Here is a 17,875-nt window from a genome sequence, read left to right on the forward strand (position 1 = left end):
ACTGAGAAGTCCCAGGTGTATCTCCAGCATTCATCTGACCATCTCACCATCTTACAGATGCTTTGCCCAGGAGCATTGGAGGCTTTCTCTGTGAACTGAACCAGCCCAACCGATAGGGAGACCACTGTGACTCTGCTCTGGATTTTTTCTCAGGTACGAGATTCCGGACACCCAAATGGCTGATGAGAAACAACTGGAGATCCTGCAGGAGAAGGCAAATTTCCGCAACTTCAAGCCCAAACCTTTTAACATGCGGGAGTTCTCGGACCGAGCTGGCCATGATATCCAGGAAATGCTGCTCTCCTGCTTGTTCCGTGGGGAGCCATGTGGTCCCTCTGACTTTAAAGTGGTGAGTGTCTGGCTTCTTTTTCTCTGAAGATTGTGAGGTAGGGAGTAAATGTTACATTTGGATCACGTTGGGTATCCATAGAGAGAAGAACCTATGTTGTGCATGGTGTTGGCATCATTGTGGGGGGGGGGAAGGAGGCAGTCCGCTGTATTGACTTGTTCTGACAATGTAGATAGGCTTATTTCTTTATTATTGATTACATATACTTACAGACTACTACAGCACACTAACTTGAAGTGTTTTACAAGAACAGGCAGAATAAAAAACATAGCATTTTTTTTAAAAAGCAACCAAGCAAACAAACCTCAGCCCACATTATATAAAAGCTGTGACAGAATAAAATGGAACAAAAAAAACACCAAACAGAAAATAGAAGATCAACCCAACATAGTGCCCAAATGCCTCTTGGGGAAAAAAAAGCCTGTCTTAATAGTCTACTGAAAAAACCCAACAATTTGAAATGGGTAAGCACAATTTGGGGCTCTTCTCAAAAAAGAGGCCTCTTGCTCACTTTTGGGATGGGGATCTTATGCATCCTTTTTTGAGAAGTGCCCACAAGATGGGCATTTTACAGAGGAGATGGACCTCAAGGTAAGCAGGAGCTGTGCCTTTTTAGAGCATTATAGATTTACACCAGCTACTTGAATTTTGATCCAGAAACCTACTGGCAACCAGTGCGGTGACAATTGCACAGGTGTTATGCTGTAGAAGTAACATACCTCCAGCAGCAGCAGAATTGTTAACAGTCTGAATCATCTTCAAAAGCCACCTCGTGTAGTGTGTATTACAGTAGTCTAATTGCAAGAGCATGAGTCACTGACATAAGGACTTCCTCCTCGAAAAAAGGATTGCAACTGTTGAAGTTCTGCCAAAGTTCCCATAGTCTTGGCCTCCCTCTACTGTTTAAGCAGGAGTCATGAGAACCTTAAGTCACAGATCTGGTCTTTTAAGGAGAGTGTGGCCCTTTTAGACCTAATCTAAGAACTGGGGACAAGACTGTTTATCTACAAACAGCACTTCCATCTTACTCTGATTCAGCTTGATTTTTGTTGTTGTTGTTGTTATTGCTCCATCTAGTTCCTCACAACTTTCAGGAACAAACCAAGAACTTCCACTCTATCTCCAACCTTGCCTGGCATAACGATATATAATTGAATACAATCAGCACATAGAGGATAACTCACTCCAACTGATGGATTTATGTAGACATTAAATAATATCAGAGAGAGGACCAAACTCTATGGTATCCAGACATAATATGTATCATAGAATCATAGGCCTGGAAGGGACCTTGGAGGTCTTCTAGTAGTTCAACCCCCTGTTCAAGGCAGGAGTCTTATACCATTCCAGCCAAATGGTTGTTTAGTCTATTTTTGAAAACCTCCAGTTACAGAGCACCCACCACCTCAGGAGACAAGCTATTCCATTTAATAATTGTTCTCACTGTTGGAAACTTTTTCCTTAATTATAGGTTGTATCTCTCTTTGACTAGCTTCCATCCATTCTTGTCCTGCCCTCTGGTGTTGTAGAGAATAAGTCAATCCCTTCTTCTTTGTGACAGCCCCTGAATCATTAGGAGACAGTTACCATGTTCCCTTGAGCTTTTTCTTTGATAAGCTAGACTACTTAAGTTCCTCAAGTGTTCATCATACGATTTAGCCTCCAGACCCTTTATCATCGTTGTTGCTCTTCTCCACACACTTTCTAGGATCTCAACATCTTTTTTGTAGCATGGTGACCAGAACTGGATACAGTATTCCAAGTGTCTCATCGGTGCAGTGTAAAATGGTACTATCAGTTCTCATTGCCTTGACAGTATCCCTTTGTTGATGCAGGATTGCATTGATTTTGTTTGACAGCTGCAATGGTGGTCCACTAGGACACCTAAATCCCTCTCATAGTTACTATTATTGAGCCAAGTACCACCTGTTCTGTACCTATGAATTTTATTTTTCCTGTCTAAGTGCTGAATCTTACTTTTTTCACCACTAAACCACATCTTAAATGGATAGGGTCCACTGCTCAAGTCTGTCAAGATCCTTCTAGATCTTGAGCCTATATTCCAAAATATTAGCTATTCCCCCCACCTTGGTGTTGTCTGCAAATTTGATGAGTTCAACTATTTTCAACAAGCTCAACTGTTCCTCCCTTCCAACTACCCGTTGGAACGGCCCTCTTAGGAAGGATCAGGGTCATCATAAAATGATGCCCTCAACCTCATAAATGGTGCAAAATACCACAGTCAACAGTATTCAATGGCGCCAAAATGTCTCATTGGACCAGAAGTGCACTCCCTTCATGTGGATCCAGATGACAGTCATTCACTGGAATGACCGATGCCCAAATCTGAGGTGAGGGATCTAGATAATTCATTTCATCTAGGATATTTGGAAACTGAAGCCACACTATCTTCTTCAAAAATCTTTCCTCTAATGGGAAGATTACAAAATGGACAAAAGTTGTCGAAAATTGATGGTTGAGAGATCCTCTGCTAAGAGGGGTGCACCACTGCCTCCATCAAGGCAAATAATTGTATCCCATCCAGTAAAGAGGCATTTTTCCTTTCCAGAATGAAATTGCTGGGTCCAATGCATGATGATGGGTCTTAAGCTACCCACTTCTTTAGACTATGAGTTCAAAAGAATCCAGGATGATTTCTCAAGATATAACCTCACTAATCTTGCTGTACTGAAATCAAATGGCATCCAATATAAAGTGAATATGAGCAATGCTACCCACAAAGACTTAAAAGCATATCACAGCAGCCTGCAAGAAAAACTTCCTCAGCAGATGGCTGTGGATAAGCTTGTATAAGGTACTGGACAAGAATCTGTTCTTAACATCTCCATGTTCAGTTGCATTCAGTCTTCATTTCCGTAATATTGATCTAGGCATCTCTTTTGACATTTCAGCTTCTGGAGGCCATTGATTACCCAAGAAGCAGGATCAGTGACTATAGAGAGACCACATGGCAGCAGTCTTGTCCAAAACCTTTCCTGTCTCTGAGTTTCAGAGTTCAAAAAAGTGTGTGACAGAACTTTCTGCCTGGTCCCTTGGAAAAACTTCCAAGCATCTTTAGAAAACCCTTAAGGTCCATCAGGCCATCCTAATTGGTTCCATGCCCTTGCAGAGATAGAACATAATCCATATGTTGACCATATAATAACCTGATCTGATTATCTTGTCTTCCAACATCTGATCACATCTCATCCACCCTAAGGTCAACACCAGAATTAACATGTGACTGCTTGTATATGCCAGCCTACAAGTCACCTGGGACAAACTCATAATTACCACAGAGGATGTGCCATGCTAGTTCTGTCTAAATCCCACACTCAGGGCATAGACTGAAACCCCCCATTGGTACAGTAATAGCTTTGGGACTCCCAACACCAACCTGACAATGAGATCTAATTATTCAGGTAAGATTGCTGCTGGGTAGCAGAATGGTCAGTACAATAGCAGAAGCCATAGTTTGACTCAGTTGCCCAACTTTAACTTTCAGGCATTCATGTCTGGTTATCTATAAAGCAGCATATCTAGTCACAATTAACGTGTCACAAAACATCACACACACACCCCAACCTTGGAGTTGGGGCTGCTGAGCCAAACAAGAGAAGGATAAATCTTGCCATGGTTATATCCATGTCTGTGTCCAACTATGCTTCATTTCAATGATGCTTGGCAGGTCTACACATTCATCCACCATCAGGTTTTCGATGAATGTGGTCTTACCACACAGAAACCTGACATTCAACAGCAGTAGCCTGAGGCCTCCTTCCAGACACAGAAAAGAGGCAAATATGGAAGCCGGTACCTGCAAAAAAATGAGTCTCCTTTCTCCTGGAAGGGCCAGACCATTGCATCCAGACATACCCCCCCCCAATAACCCTTCACTGTAGCAATTTGTTGTTCAACATCAGTATCTTCTGAGATTTGACTATAGCAATTTGTTGTTCAACATCAGTATCTTCTGAGATTTGACAGATCCCTCTCAAACTGTCCCAGACTGTTTTCATATCCTACACTAACCTACTCCCGTTCCACATAACTCAGTGGGGCAACAGTCTGAGACATCACTCATGCTATCCTGTTTAGAAACTTAATAAATGCAGGATGGGTTTTCAAACAGGTTTTTTACCCAACTGTGTGCTCCTTAACATTTGCTTCCAATTTTGTCCCATCATGGGTTCACTGCAGGGTGACAGCAGGACCATACAGGATTGCCACCTTAATTCAGTGCCTTCTGTCCAAGTTGATGACACCTAGTCTAAGTTTAATTAATATAATTTGACATACATAGTTAAAAGATGAAATAATTGCTCACCAATTTAATCAGTTTAAATGATTGGTTTTAAAAAAAAACCTCTGGAAAATGTATACAGTAATCAAAGGGAACTATTTTAAATAACTAATATACTTTGAGAATCAAAGATAACATGTTCTAAATATAAGTTCCTATGAAGCAACAGTTGAAGACAGCCACCATTTCAGATCCTGGAGATGAGTTTCTTAAGGACATCTGTTTGAGTTGTGTGTGAGATGAAGAATGTTGGAAAAGATAAATTTAGACTGATCCAATAGGACTCATCTTAGGGCAACAACTGGGAACTTGGGCAACAGGTACCTTAACATTTAGAGTGTGGTTTTGCATCCACTATACAGTGTTCCTATGGTATATGCTAATGTCTGTATGTCTCTATTAAATGGGATTAATTCAAGGTCCAAACTTATTGTTTAGAAGACTACATAAATCCAGCATGTTATTATCTCTGATGGGTGGCGACTGCAATTCCATGTTGTTGTCACCCTTCTCCTTCCCCTTCCCCATCCCCTTCTCCTTCTCCTTCCCATATGTTTGCAGAGTGTGCTTTGTTTTGAACTGCACTCACCTAGTTCTTCCAGTAAAGCTATCAGTTCATGTCGCAACAAGAGGCTTTGTTGGCTTGTTTCAAAGCTGGAGGTTGAACTGAGATTGAGAGGGAGTCACTGGCCTAAGATTGGCTAGCTGGTTTCCCTGCTTAAGGGAGGACCAGACCCTGAATCTCCCTGCTCCTAGTCGAGCATCTTAACCACTATACCATGATGTCTTCATTGTATAAAGAATCATAAAGATGTGTGGATGACCCAGAGCAGAGTTAACAAATAGGTGCTGTATCCTCAAAGGCAAAAAAATTTAAAAACTGTTGGAAACCTGGATTTGCCTAGGTATATGGCAGTGAATGCTGTGGCAACTGTGTAGACACATGTGAGGCATTGTGATCCAAGCTGAAGCAAGCATGTCTGTGGCTTTGGAAAGGTGCTCTGGTGGGGTTTTCTTTGGGGGGGGGATATGCAGCATTAAATAAACAACAGGTGGGAAAACTGTTATGGGGGGGAAATGGCTGTTTTCCAGCTTCTGCAATTTGTTGTCTCTTTGGAAAGAAATCTCTTGTAGTACCAGTCGTAACTAGATACAGCTATTGATGTGGAGGGGAGGATATGAGATATGTATATCAGCACCACTGAATTGATTTGATGCCTACTGCTGTTGGTTGAGGTTAGAGCTTCAAGACTGTTGCAGAAAGCGGGTTCTACCTTGCTATGATTGGCTCTGGATATTATGGGGAAAAATAAACCAGTTTGATATGTTTTTGCTTTTGCATTGGACTACTATTGTTGGTTTGTCGCATCCGAAGAGACACTATGCAGACTACAGAGGCTTCTGTTGCCGTTGCTGAAGTGGCCTAGATGCTTAAGCCTCTCACTTCTAAAGGAAAAATCAGAGCCAAAAAAAAAAGTGAGGATCTCCAGTAATGGCTCAAGTTCCATTGTGAGGGAGCAGGAAGAATTAAAATGAAATAAAGAATGCCAAGTTAGGAAGCAGGTCTGCAGGGATCCACAAAGGTTTTGCCATCCACAGATTGTGTGCAAATAAGAAACGCAATTCCCCGGTGTGATCAGTCAGCTCACAAAGGAGCAAATGATCCATACAAGTTCAGGTATTTGATCCAAACAAATTGGTGGAAAGGAAGCCTTCCATGAGGGATATGGAGATGTGGCATTTAATGAAACAACAGTATATTCTCCGTACTGTATTAATTACACAGACTAAATAGATTTATCTATTGTTGTTTGATTTACCAGAATATTCAATATTACTGGATCGCCTGCAAGCTAGTCTGCCTGCCTCAGCCATGTTCTGTCCCCATCAAGTGGAAACCCTAAATAGTCATATTACATGGGGTATAGCATGATAGTTGATTCTTAAAGGCCCTTGCTCCTAAGAAGAGATTTTACAGAGCCAAACTAACCTTGGGAAGACAAAAGAGCAAAAAAGGAGAGACAAGACTGACATGCAAAGAATGTCTCCAGACATCACTGCATACAAGTAAAGCTTGTTTATATGATTGGGAATTAGGACAAAGGACCAAACACTTGTTAAGAAATTTTCCAGTGTGTAATTGATTTTCATTTCACAGATTGTTGGTTGCAGGTGCATTATGGCTCAGGAGCATGGCATATAGGAAGGAGCATGGTAGGTGGGGAGGCAGGCATTAATCTACTGCCTTAGCCTCCTTCAGCTGTGCTATGTTTACTATTTGCAATACTGCAAGGAGAAAGGCTTCCTAATGTGGTAAGTAACCCATATAAGCCATGTATGCTGATATCTTTTCAGGACTACCAAAATTTTTCATCCCACACATCATGACCTCGTTGTATGGTCCCAATCTATTTTCCCTCCAGGCACAGACCCACACATGTAACCTACTCTGGGGTTTAGTCAACATCATTTGACATACCTAGTTAAATGATGAATTAATTGCCCACCAATTTCAATGACTTGTTATGTAAACTAAAAAGATTCCTCTGCTCAGGGGCAAACAATGTAAAAATAGGGTTGCTTTAAAGTGAGATGGGGGGCAAATAAATTTAATAAATAAAAACACTACATTTAACTTAGCTGTAAGACAATGATGGCAAGCCTATGCCACATAGGTCACAGTTGACACACCTTGCCATTTTGGTGACAAGCCAAGCCCTTGGACCCTCTGGAAGTCACGTGAGAGGGCCCTGCTCTCACATGGCCTCTGAGGCCTACAAAAATCATGCAAACGTTTTCACACAGTTTCCAGACACTTCAGAGGCCCGGTGAGAGCAAGGCTCTCTCTCAAGGGCTCCAGAGCCTCTGAAAAGCCATGAGAACAGAGAGGGCTTTCCTGCTCTTTTCAGAAGCTGCAAGGCCACATAAGAGCATTCTCCGAAGTTTCCAGGCCTTGTGCAACCTGGAGTTGGCTCAGATTTCGAAAAATATTTACAATTATGTATTTATCAATTTATTACTCTTTGTTATGAATTGTTTCTCTTTTGTCTGAGCACACTCTCTCTCTCTCTCTCTCTCTCTCTCTCTCTCTCTCTCTCTCTGTGTGTGTGTGTGTGTGTGTGTGTGTGTGTGTGAGAGAGAGAGAGAGAGAGAGATGCCAGCAGAGTCAAGGTAAGCATTTTCTGAATTTTTGACACCCTAAGCCCAAAAGGTTAGCCATCACTGCTCTAAGAGTAGAACCCAAGCCCATAAGGAAATTGTAGTATTTGTGGAGAAAGGCACATTGTGTATAAGAAGCAAAAGCAAAATGGGGTTGATCTGTATAAAGGAGCACTAGAACTTGATTCAGCTGGTGCAAATGGGAGGCCTCAGGCCGAACAGTGGCCCAAGCAATAGAAGTAATAAATAATTTTGATAGGAGAGGTTTAAAGAGAGTTGAGAGGATAGAAGGGTAACTGAGAAAGGCCAGAGGGGAAAGGTTACAATAATGAAAGTGAGAGATAATCAAATATATAAGTTTTAGGGCCAAGGGGTTAGCAGAAAGATGTCAGATATTATCTTAGCTTATGACTGGTGGGCATCCTGTTTTGCTTGCTTTTATAGCTTCTGAGATTTTGATCAGGAGTTTCACAAAAAGCAGCCACCTTATCTTTAAACTACAAACTTGCTCCTTTAAAAAAAATGCCTGTCATCCTCCAGATGCTTAATGTGCCCAGTGCTAATTTTTGTAACGGTGTGGTGCCACTGAAGTACTGTCTCTAGCTCTATGAACCTCTTCAGAGGTAATTTATAGTCATTCTCAGAGTCCTTGTGATACCTTCTGCCACATAGAAAGGTAGGATTTTTGTGAATTGGAGTCAAGAGCACCCCAATTGTAAGAAATCCCTTTTGAGGGAGGTGAGACTGGGTTCTTTGTTATGTACGGCTTGGGTAAAGAATAGTTTAATCTGTTCTGTTTTTACACTTGTGTGATATATCATTATTTCATTGTAATAGCAGAGATAGTTTCACATTTTATTGTGTGATATAATTTTTGTTCTGATATTACTGGTTTTTATTATGTTTTTTATGTTGTTCATATTGTGCATCGCTCTGAGAATTTGGTTGGTGCAGTTTATAAATTTAAGAGAGATATAAAAGAATAAATAAAATTATAGAAATATGGGAACACAAAAAATCTTGTCATATGTCTCCCTAGATACTACCATCCTTGAAAATTTAGAAGCCAGGATTTAGAGAGAGTAATCTAAGTGAAATAAAGATTTTCAGCTCTGGGGAAGTACACAGAACTTCTCAAGAAGCTCACAAGTAAAGGCTAATGAGACACCATGTACTTCCAATATCTTATCCTTTAGATCACCCCTTCAGTATAGCAGCTGATATCTCAGACATGTCAAACACAAGGCCCAAGGGCCAGATCCAGCCCGTGAAGTGGTTTCATGTGGCCCATGAAGCCATCCTGGAAACAGTGATGGAACAGCCCCCACTGCCTTGGTCCTGGCCCAGAGACCCTCCTTCTGCCAGAGACCCTCAGATCTGTCCCACTCCTGCCCAGGGTCCCATAGGCACCCTTGATGCGAAAGATGTAGAGCTGGCCACGCCCACCCAGTAGGCCATACGCACTCTAGCCACACCCACCCAGTAGGCCACGCCCACCCTGGCCACACCCACCTGGCCCCCTGAGGGCAACCGCAATGCTGATGCGGCCCTCAGTGAAATTGAGTTTGACACCCCTGTGATATCTCCTTCTCTAGTTAAGTCTGTATTTCAAAATTCTCATGTGGAAAGCAGGGAGGAACTGTGATTCTCCAATTTTATTCAGGTATCCTGATGCTTGGCAGTGCTGGCCATGTCTGATGGAAACTGGTGCCTTGTAACCACTGGATGGACACAGGTTGCCTAGCGTAGTCTGACTATAAGCTATTCTTTGTTTGAAAGCTCTGAAACATATCTCATGTCTAATTCAGAGCCAATGATTCAAAGCTGAAAGAAAAGACTTTTGCTTGGACGTATGGATACATGCATTAAAAGAAGACACACTTTTCACACATGATCCTCTACCCATAGCACATTCAGCACTGAAAAGTCTTTATCATCTTGGTCAGGAAGGAATCCCAGGTTTGTTCTGTAGGGGCACCAGAGTTGTAAACTCTCTCCCTAAGGAAGTTTGATTGAGTGCTCCCTATTTATTTATTTATTTTATTTATTTGTTTGTTTTTATAAACCGCCCTTCTCCCGAGGGACTCGGGGCGGTGTACAGAATAAGGTAGGCATACAGAATGAACAATAGTGAAAACAAACAATAGTAAGATACAAACTGGGACCCCAGATTAGAGCTATCAGGCCAGGCCGGACTGCTGGAACAGATAAGTTTTTAATTCGCACCGGAAGGTGCGGAGGTCGGGGGCCATCCGGATTTCGGTTGGTAAGCTGTTCCAGAGGGCTGGCGCACCCACTGAGAATGCCCTCCCCCTGGGGGCCACCAGCCGACATTCCTTGAGCAGTGGCACCCTGAGGAGGCCCTCTCTGTGGGAGCGCACAGGACGGTGGGGTGCTGACATTGGCAGAAGGTGCTCCCGTAGGTAGTCCGGACCCATGCCATGTAGGGCTTTGTAAGTCATTGTTAGCACCTTGAACTTCACACGGAAGGCAACTGGAAGCCAGTGCAGTGCACGGAGGAGAGGTGTGATACGAGAGTATCGGGAGGCTCCCAAGAGTGTCCGTGCCGCTGCACTTTGCACCAGTTGAAGCTTCCGAGTGGATCTCAAGGGCAGCCCCAAGTAGAGAGCGTTACAGTAGTCTAGGTGAGAGGTCACAAGAGCATGGGTGACTGTACGTAAGGCATCCAGGTCCAGATAAGGCCGTAATTGGCGAACTAGTCGAACCCGGGAGAAGGCCCCCTTGGTCACAGCTCCTATGTGATCTTCCAGGGAGAGCTGCGAGTCAAGGAGGACACCCAGGTTGCGGGCCCTATCAACAGGGGGTAGTAACTTGTCCCCGATGTTAAGGGATGGGATGTTCTGAGTATCCTGGCTTGCCGGTACGTACAGCCATTCAGTCTTGTCCGGGTTCAGTTGAAGCCTGTTCCTCCCCATCCATTCCCGGACCGCTTTCAGGCAGCGAGACATCACGTCGAGGGCATCACTGATGTTGTTTGGAGTTGAGATGAAAAGCTGGGTGTCATCAGCATACTGATGGTACCCTACTCCAAAGCTGCGAATGATCTCGCCCAGCGGTTTCATGTAGATGTTGAACAGGAGAGGCGAGAGGACCGACCCCTGAGGGACTCCGCAAGCGAGAGGCCTCGGGGTCGACCTCTGTCCCCCTGCCAACACCGACTGCGAGCGACCCTGGAGAAAGGAGGAGAACCAACGCAGAACCGTGCCTCCCACTCCCAGTCCCCTGAGGCGCCGCAGCAAGATACCATGGTCGATGGTATCGAAAGCCGCCGAGAGGTCTAATAAGACTAGGACAGAGGAATGGCCCCTGTCCCGGGCTCTCCAGAGATCATTTATCAGAGCGACCAATGCCGTCTCCGTGCTGTAGCCCGGCCTGAAGCCCGATTGGTACGGGTCTAGATAAACCGCTTCATCCAGGATCTGAGGGAGTTGGTGCGCCACCACGCTCTCAACAACCTTCGCTAGGAAGCGAAGATTGGAGACTGGACGAAAGTTATTCAATGAGGATGGGTCCAAGGCAGGCTTCTTGAGGAGAGGCCTCACCACCGCCTCCTTCAAGGCGGTGGGGAAGTGACCCTCACTCAGAGAAGCGGAGATGACCGCCAGGAACCAGCCTCGTGTCCCCTCTCGAGCTGCATATGCCAGCCAGGAAGGGCACGGGTCCAGTAAGCATGTGGAGGAGCTCAACCTCCTCATAATCCTGTCCACTTCCTTAGGAGTCACAGGATCAAATTCCTCCCAGATGACGTCGACAAGACTGTCCATGCCTTGTTCTTCCAACTCAGCCCAGTTGGAGTCCAGGCCGTTTCGGATCCGAGCAATTTTATCCAGCAGATATTGACCGAATTCCTCGGCTCGACCCTGCAAGGGTTCCTCCCTCACCTCTTGGTTCAGTAGGGAGCGAGTCACCCTGAACAAGGCAGCCGGGCGATTATCTGCGGACGCGATGAGGGTGGAAAAGTAGTTGGATTTTGCCACCCTTATCGCAGCGAGATAAGACCTGGTGAGGATTCTTAATCGCAATCGGTCGGATTCGGATCGACTGGATCTCCAACGGCTCTCTAGGCCCCGTCTCCGACGCTTCATTTCCCGGAGCTCCGCGGTGAACCATGGGGCTCGCTGGGATCTGCGCCGGGTCAGAGGCCGCAAGGGTACAACTCGGTCCAGAGCCTCCGTGGCTGCCTTCTCCCAGGCTTCCACTAAGGCATCCGCCGAGCTGTGAGCAGGGAGTGCATGTGCGTCCCCAAGCGCTGCCTGGAACCTATCAGGGTCCATTAGGCGCCTAGGGCGGTACCATCTGGTTGGCACCGCGCACCCACGGCGGGGGGTGGCAAAGGGGAAGTCTAGCCGCACGAGGTGATGATCGGTCCATGACAGGGGCATAATAGTCGTGGCACCCCCACCGATATCATCGTGCCACCGTCCAGACAAGAACACCAAGTCTGGGGTGTGGCCTCTCTCATGAGTCGGTCCAGAAATTATTTGCGACAGGTCCATGGCCACCATGGAAGCCATGAACTCCCGAGCCAGATCGGACGATCCTCCCAGGGATGGTAGGTTAAAGTCGCCCAAGACCATGAGTCTTGGGAATTCAACCACCAACCCTGAGAGGACATCGAGTAGCTGCCGCTGCACGATTAGGTGGTAGGTATGCCAGCAGCAGGCCCAACTGCGCCCCCGGGCCGTATCTCAGTAGGAGAGACTCACACCCGACCATCTGAGGGACGGTGATCTCTCGCGGGCTAAGGGATTCCCTGATGATAACTGCCACTCCCCCGCCCCTCCCATGGGCCCGAGGCTGGTGCAGCACCTGGAAACCTGGCGGGCAGAGGTCAACCAGAGGGACACCACCCTCTTGGCCCAGCCAGGTTTCCGTGATGCAAGCCAGGTCCGCGTGCTCGCTCTCCACTAGGTCACGAACAAGATGTGCCTTGTTAGCTACGGACCTGGCATTCAGGTAGACCAGCCTTAGCATGGGAGGCTGCACACCTTCGCTCCCGGGACCTCCGGGGAAGTACAGAGGGTCGGAGCGTCTCACCGCTTGTACAGAGCAGAGATGACACTCCCGGTGACGATACGGCCCTCTGTTTGTACACCTTCTGCCGTTCCCCACCATCCTGGGAATAGGATGTTCGTCAGTACGCCATCGGTTATTTAAGCTTGTGGCAAATGGTTAATTTAAAAAGAAAGACCTTTTAACTGTAATAATTATGGTTTCTATTTCCTTTCTGGCTCTGTGGATCAGCAACGAAAGTGGCGGTGGCAGGGGGGAGGAGATGGTTGCGTGCACATGCCCACCTCTTGCACAAATGGAGCTTTGCACGTTCACACTCCTGACTTCACTTACGCAGTCTGGTTCCCCATGGGCCGTAGGCTGGTACTGGTCTGCGGACCCTGAGTTATACTGTATTTTAATTTGATTCTTTTCTTAGGACCAAAAACTGGCCTGTTTACATTTCCATAAATGATTTTTTTAAAAAAACATAATACTAAGAAATCTTTAGTAGTGACAAAGAGATGTTAGAAAGAAATCTTACCAGGTTTGTTTCTGAGCTGGGAATAAAGAAAAGCAGTTGCTTGAATCAGAGGTGAAGTTTATTCCAAGAATGCAATGTACAAACATCAGTAGTTGGAGGTGGCCGCAGTTTAAGTCTCTGTCAACAGCCCCTTATATAGGAAAGTCCTGCCTTTTTTTTTCTTTTTCAAAAGCATGCAAAAACATGTCCTCCAGGAATTGTAAGAAAATGCACTTAGCCGGCGTTCCAAGAAGTGGCGCCTTTGCACTTAGGCAGCCTAGTGAGCAGTGGTTTCTGCTTGATTTACTTTTGTTGATTGGAAACAGTAATCTCTTTGGGGAAAAGGCTCCCCCCCCCCATCTGATCAAAGAGATCACAAGTTAAGTTTTACAGAAGGAAAAATGTTCACCCGAATATAGTTTCAGACAAGGAAGAGTGTTGCTCAATTACATTGGTATCTTCCATTACATTTTGATCTTCATCTAGAGCCTATTCTAATTTATGGTACTGAATCTTTTGTCTTGATTTTAGCAGGGAGAATGTGGGGCAGGAGGACTTTGATTTCTTTTCCACAGAGGAAAATAGGAGTGTCTAAAATGTCTTCCTTTATAAGTATTTCAAACCTTTTGAGGGAGTGCTAATCCTGCCTGTTAATCTGTGCAAGTATTTCACAGAATACATTCTCAAAATTCTTGCTGTTTCTCCAAATTAAGGTACTAAGTCAGACATGTCAAACACAAGGCCCGGGGGCCGGATCCGGCCCGCGAAGTGGTTTTATGAGGCCCATGAAGCCATCTTGGAAACAGTGAGGGAACGGCCCCCACTGCCTTGGCCCTGGCCCAGAGACCCTCCTTCTGCCAGAGACCCTCAGATCTGTCCCACTCCTGCCCAGGCCCCCATAGGCACCCTTGATGCGAACGATGTAGAGCTGGCCACGCCCACCCAGTAGGCCACGCCCACCCAGGCCACACCCACCCGGCCCCCTGAGGGCAACCGCAATGCTGATGCGGCCCTCAATGAAATTGAGTTTGACACCCCTGTACTAAGTGATGTGTCTGCAGGGTAGGAAGTATTATAGCAGGATGGATATGGATTCATTCATTTATTCTTAGTACAGCTCACACCTACACCCAGCCAAGTATGGCTCCAGCACTGCTTATTAACGAGACAACTCATGAGAAATTAAAATGTTTAGGTTGTAGTCATACTGTATGTCTGCTTTTATATGATTTAAGTTCCATTAAATGTAACCGAGTTTATAACTGAGCAGACATGTCCAAAGCAGCACTGTTAGAAAAGCAAGAATTACTTTGTTTTGTGAGGACCACATCCAGCTTCCTTCCAGACCTCTTCCCAAAGTAGAGAAAAAGGCATATTAGAGAACACAGCCATGGGATATTTTTCAAGATCTGTAATAATGAAGTCATTTGATGCAGTGAAATAATTGATCCATCCTAATTATGGCGAGTAAAGGAAGTGGTAATGAGGCTTTCAAATGTTGTTTGTGAAAGATGTACTTGTAACAAGAATTTGATATGAAGAGGAAGAGCCAGTTTGGTCTACTGATTAAGGCAGCAGGCTATAAACCAAGAAACTGTGAATTTTAATCCTGCCTCAGGCATGAAAACCATCTGGGTGACTTTGAGCCACTCATTCTCTCTCAACCCACAATGTCAAGCTCAGTTGACAAGCTTGTCAGTCAGTTCCTATCACAAGCAATGGACCAACACTTGGTTAATCAAAAAAAAAAAAACAGATACACCATACTTGTGGGGAAAATGCTAAGAGGGGGGAAAAATGATAGAAAGAGAATACTCACGCAGGGTTTGAGAATTTCCATCCTTCTGATGGGCTTCTGGCTTCATGCTAACAATTTAAAACACTTCCCTGCATGACTGTTTGCATTATTAATTAAAAGGGTACAGTAGCCTTCCAACTAGGTGAAGATCTTCCATTAATCCTTAATGGATTTTACAAGTTGAACCTCTGCAGCCATGAATAAGCATATCAAACTTCAGTGGAGCTGACTCCCAGGGATCAGGTATCGGATTGGAGACGTACTCCATTAGCTTTCTTATGAATTTTCACTACTGATTTCTCTGTTTGCGTCTAAGATGGAATTTTTAAGCAGGGGGTTAGAACTTCTCATTTCTTGCTTTATCAACGTTAGCTGCATGCATATAGTTTCAGTAGCTGGACTAAGGGGAAAATCTGGATGTGCTGCATGCTTTTTACATAAATGGCTGTTCATCTAGCATTGGTATAGTCCACGGGTCTGCAACCCGCGGCTCCGGAGCCGCATGCGGTTCTTTCAGCCATCTCCTGCGGCTCCCAGTCCTCTGCCATGTGCAGTCCAAAAAAAAAAAAAAGTGGGACTAAAAAAGTTCAACCAATCAATTCAAATATGCAGGGTAGGTGCATATCTTGCCTTGGCTCCACTCTTCAGTCAAACCCTGTTCTGCGCATGTGTGCATGTACACACATGCGCACACATTTTTTGCGGCTCCCAGTTTTTCCTTTTGTGAGGGAACCGGTTCCGAGTGGCTCTTTCACTGTTTCAGGTTGCTGACCCCTGGTATAGTCTATCCATAGTCCTCCTTTGCTTAGTTATTACTCTACTGTTATCTAGATTCATTCATTGTAGGAAACTTAAAAGAACATGCCAGACAAAAAAACCAAACAAAAACTACATTGTTTCTCTTTAAAAAGAACAGCAAAAAAAAAAAAGGTCCACCTCCATTCAGATATAACCACATCCAGAGCCATCACATGAGCCAAATACACTATGGCATTATTCATCCATTCTTGTAGATCAGGGGTGTCAAACTCACCATGTCACGTGACATGTCGCGACGTATCGCGACTTTTTTCCCCTTGCCGGATCTGGGGTAGGTGTGGCTTCCACGTGATGGATCCGACCTACGGGCCGGCAGTTTGACACCCCTGTTGTAGATGGATGAAGAATCCCCATTACGTACCTTAAAAATATCATACTTTAGATCTTGTTGTAAGGTCTCCCTTTCTTACTGAGAGCTGAGTAAAAACAGGCAATATCGCACAGTGTGTGTTATAGGCTGCACACATATAGCAGGCCCAGTATCATCTTTGGAGAATAGCAGGAATTCTGATATAAAGTAAAGGCTGGATTGCTGAGCAGAATAAATCTAATTGTGAGTGAAGCAGATTGTGTGCTGGCAAAAATATCAAGACCAGAGATGTTGGGTGAGATTTCCAGTGAAGGGTTGTTGTCTTTTTTTTTTTAAAGAATATCTTAGCAAAGCACGCATATCCTAAAAATATAGAAAAGCAAATTATTGCCTCAAAATTATCATTGCCACTTTCCTCATTTGGAAAGTGGGGAAAAAGAAATGGAACTGAAATTTTTAAAGCCAGTTTTTCCCCATGCATATGTATAAAATGAACGATTGTGGGGGAGTCAGTGGTAGGTCCGGTTAGGACTAAAAACAGATCGTAAGGGTATCTTTTTCAAGTTATCTATCATGTGACTTCTCAGAGACGCCCCTGACTTAAGCTTCTGGGTCTGTATTTAGGCTTTCAAAACCAATTTTAGAAAAGAGATTATCTCCTGAAATTAAGCAGCAAGCTTGGTACCGCATCTAGCAACACCTAGAGTCCCTACATCTAGCAACCATCCAGAGTCACTGAGAGTTTTGTGGCATAGAAATTTAATACAGTATTACATTATTGTTTCTCACATCCTAGCTGGGTGCCCCGTGTCAAATGCTGCCCTGAGGCCACTGTGCCCGCTAAAGGGATGAGAAAGGGCTGCGGTTTTATACTTCCCTACAGCACTCCAGAGGACTGATTGGCTTAAATTCTTCAGGGAATTGTGGGAAAGAATTTCAGCTCATGGTTGATTTAATAAAGTGATGAATAAGCAAACATACCAAATAGTGGTTTCACCGTCATCCTGCAGCTGCTAGGCAGAGTGAGCACTGGAAGAGAATGAGAGGGAAATCCCAAACATTTTCCCGAGGACAACCTTGATCTTGAATCCAAGCCTCACAGTTGCTAAACATTTCAGCATCTCCCAAACTAAGGAACGAGCTTGGGCAGCAGAAACAGTCGGGAGGATAATTCCGTGGTGGAACAGAATGCAAAAGTACCCGGGCGGCAGGCGCAGAGCTTTATCTGTGACTGCAGAAGCTGAACGCTAAAGGCCCACTCAATTGCTTGGCTGGTTTTGGCACAGAGGGGAGTAAAACTTGCCGGCAAATCCTGCTTCTTCCTTGAGCAATCTAATCTCTTTCCATCTCTCTTTCTCTCTTATCAATTTTGTTCTGCATTCCGTTCTGGTTCCAGTACATCTTTCTGCATCTTGCTGTCCTTAAACTCTAACCTCATGTCTGCTTGCTTCTAGCACCTCGCTGCCTGTATGCTTTTTTTTTTTTTACCTCGCTCCTTCCCTAGAAACATGCTTTGCTGATAGCCAAAGCTCATTCCAGGAGGGAGACTCAATGGGGGGTGGGGGTGGGTTTTTTTTTCTCCTTTGCCGTCTCTTTCTCCC

General features: G+C 44.8%; 1 protein-coding gene across 1 annotated transcript in view; it reads left to right on the forward strand.

Annotated features, from left to right (window-relative positions):
* Nucleotides 1-17,875, forward strand: part of ASIC1 (acid sensing ion channel subunit 1) — a gene marked incomplete at its 5' end in the record, with an annotated part of 210,247 nt that overhangs the window by 6,133 nt on the left and 186,239 nt on the right. Inside the window, one exon of the mRNA XM_083355471.1 lies at nucleotides 154-349. Coding sequence (XP_083211597.1) covers nucleotides 154-349 — 196 coding nt within the window. The remainder of the gene's footprint in view (nucleotides 1-153; nucleotides 350-17,875) is intronic.

Source organism: Vipera ursinii (genome assembly GCF_947247035.1).
Source record: "Vipera ursinii genome assembly, chromosome: 2".
Classification (NCBI taxonomy): Eukaryota; Metazoa; Chordata; class Lepidosauria; order Squamata; family Viperidae; genus Vipera; species Vipera ursinii.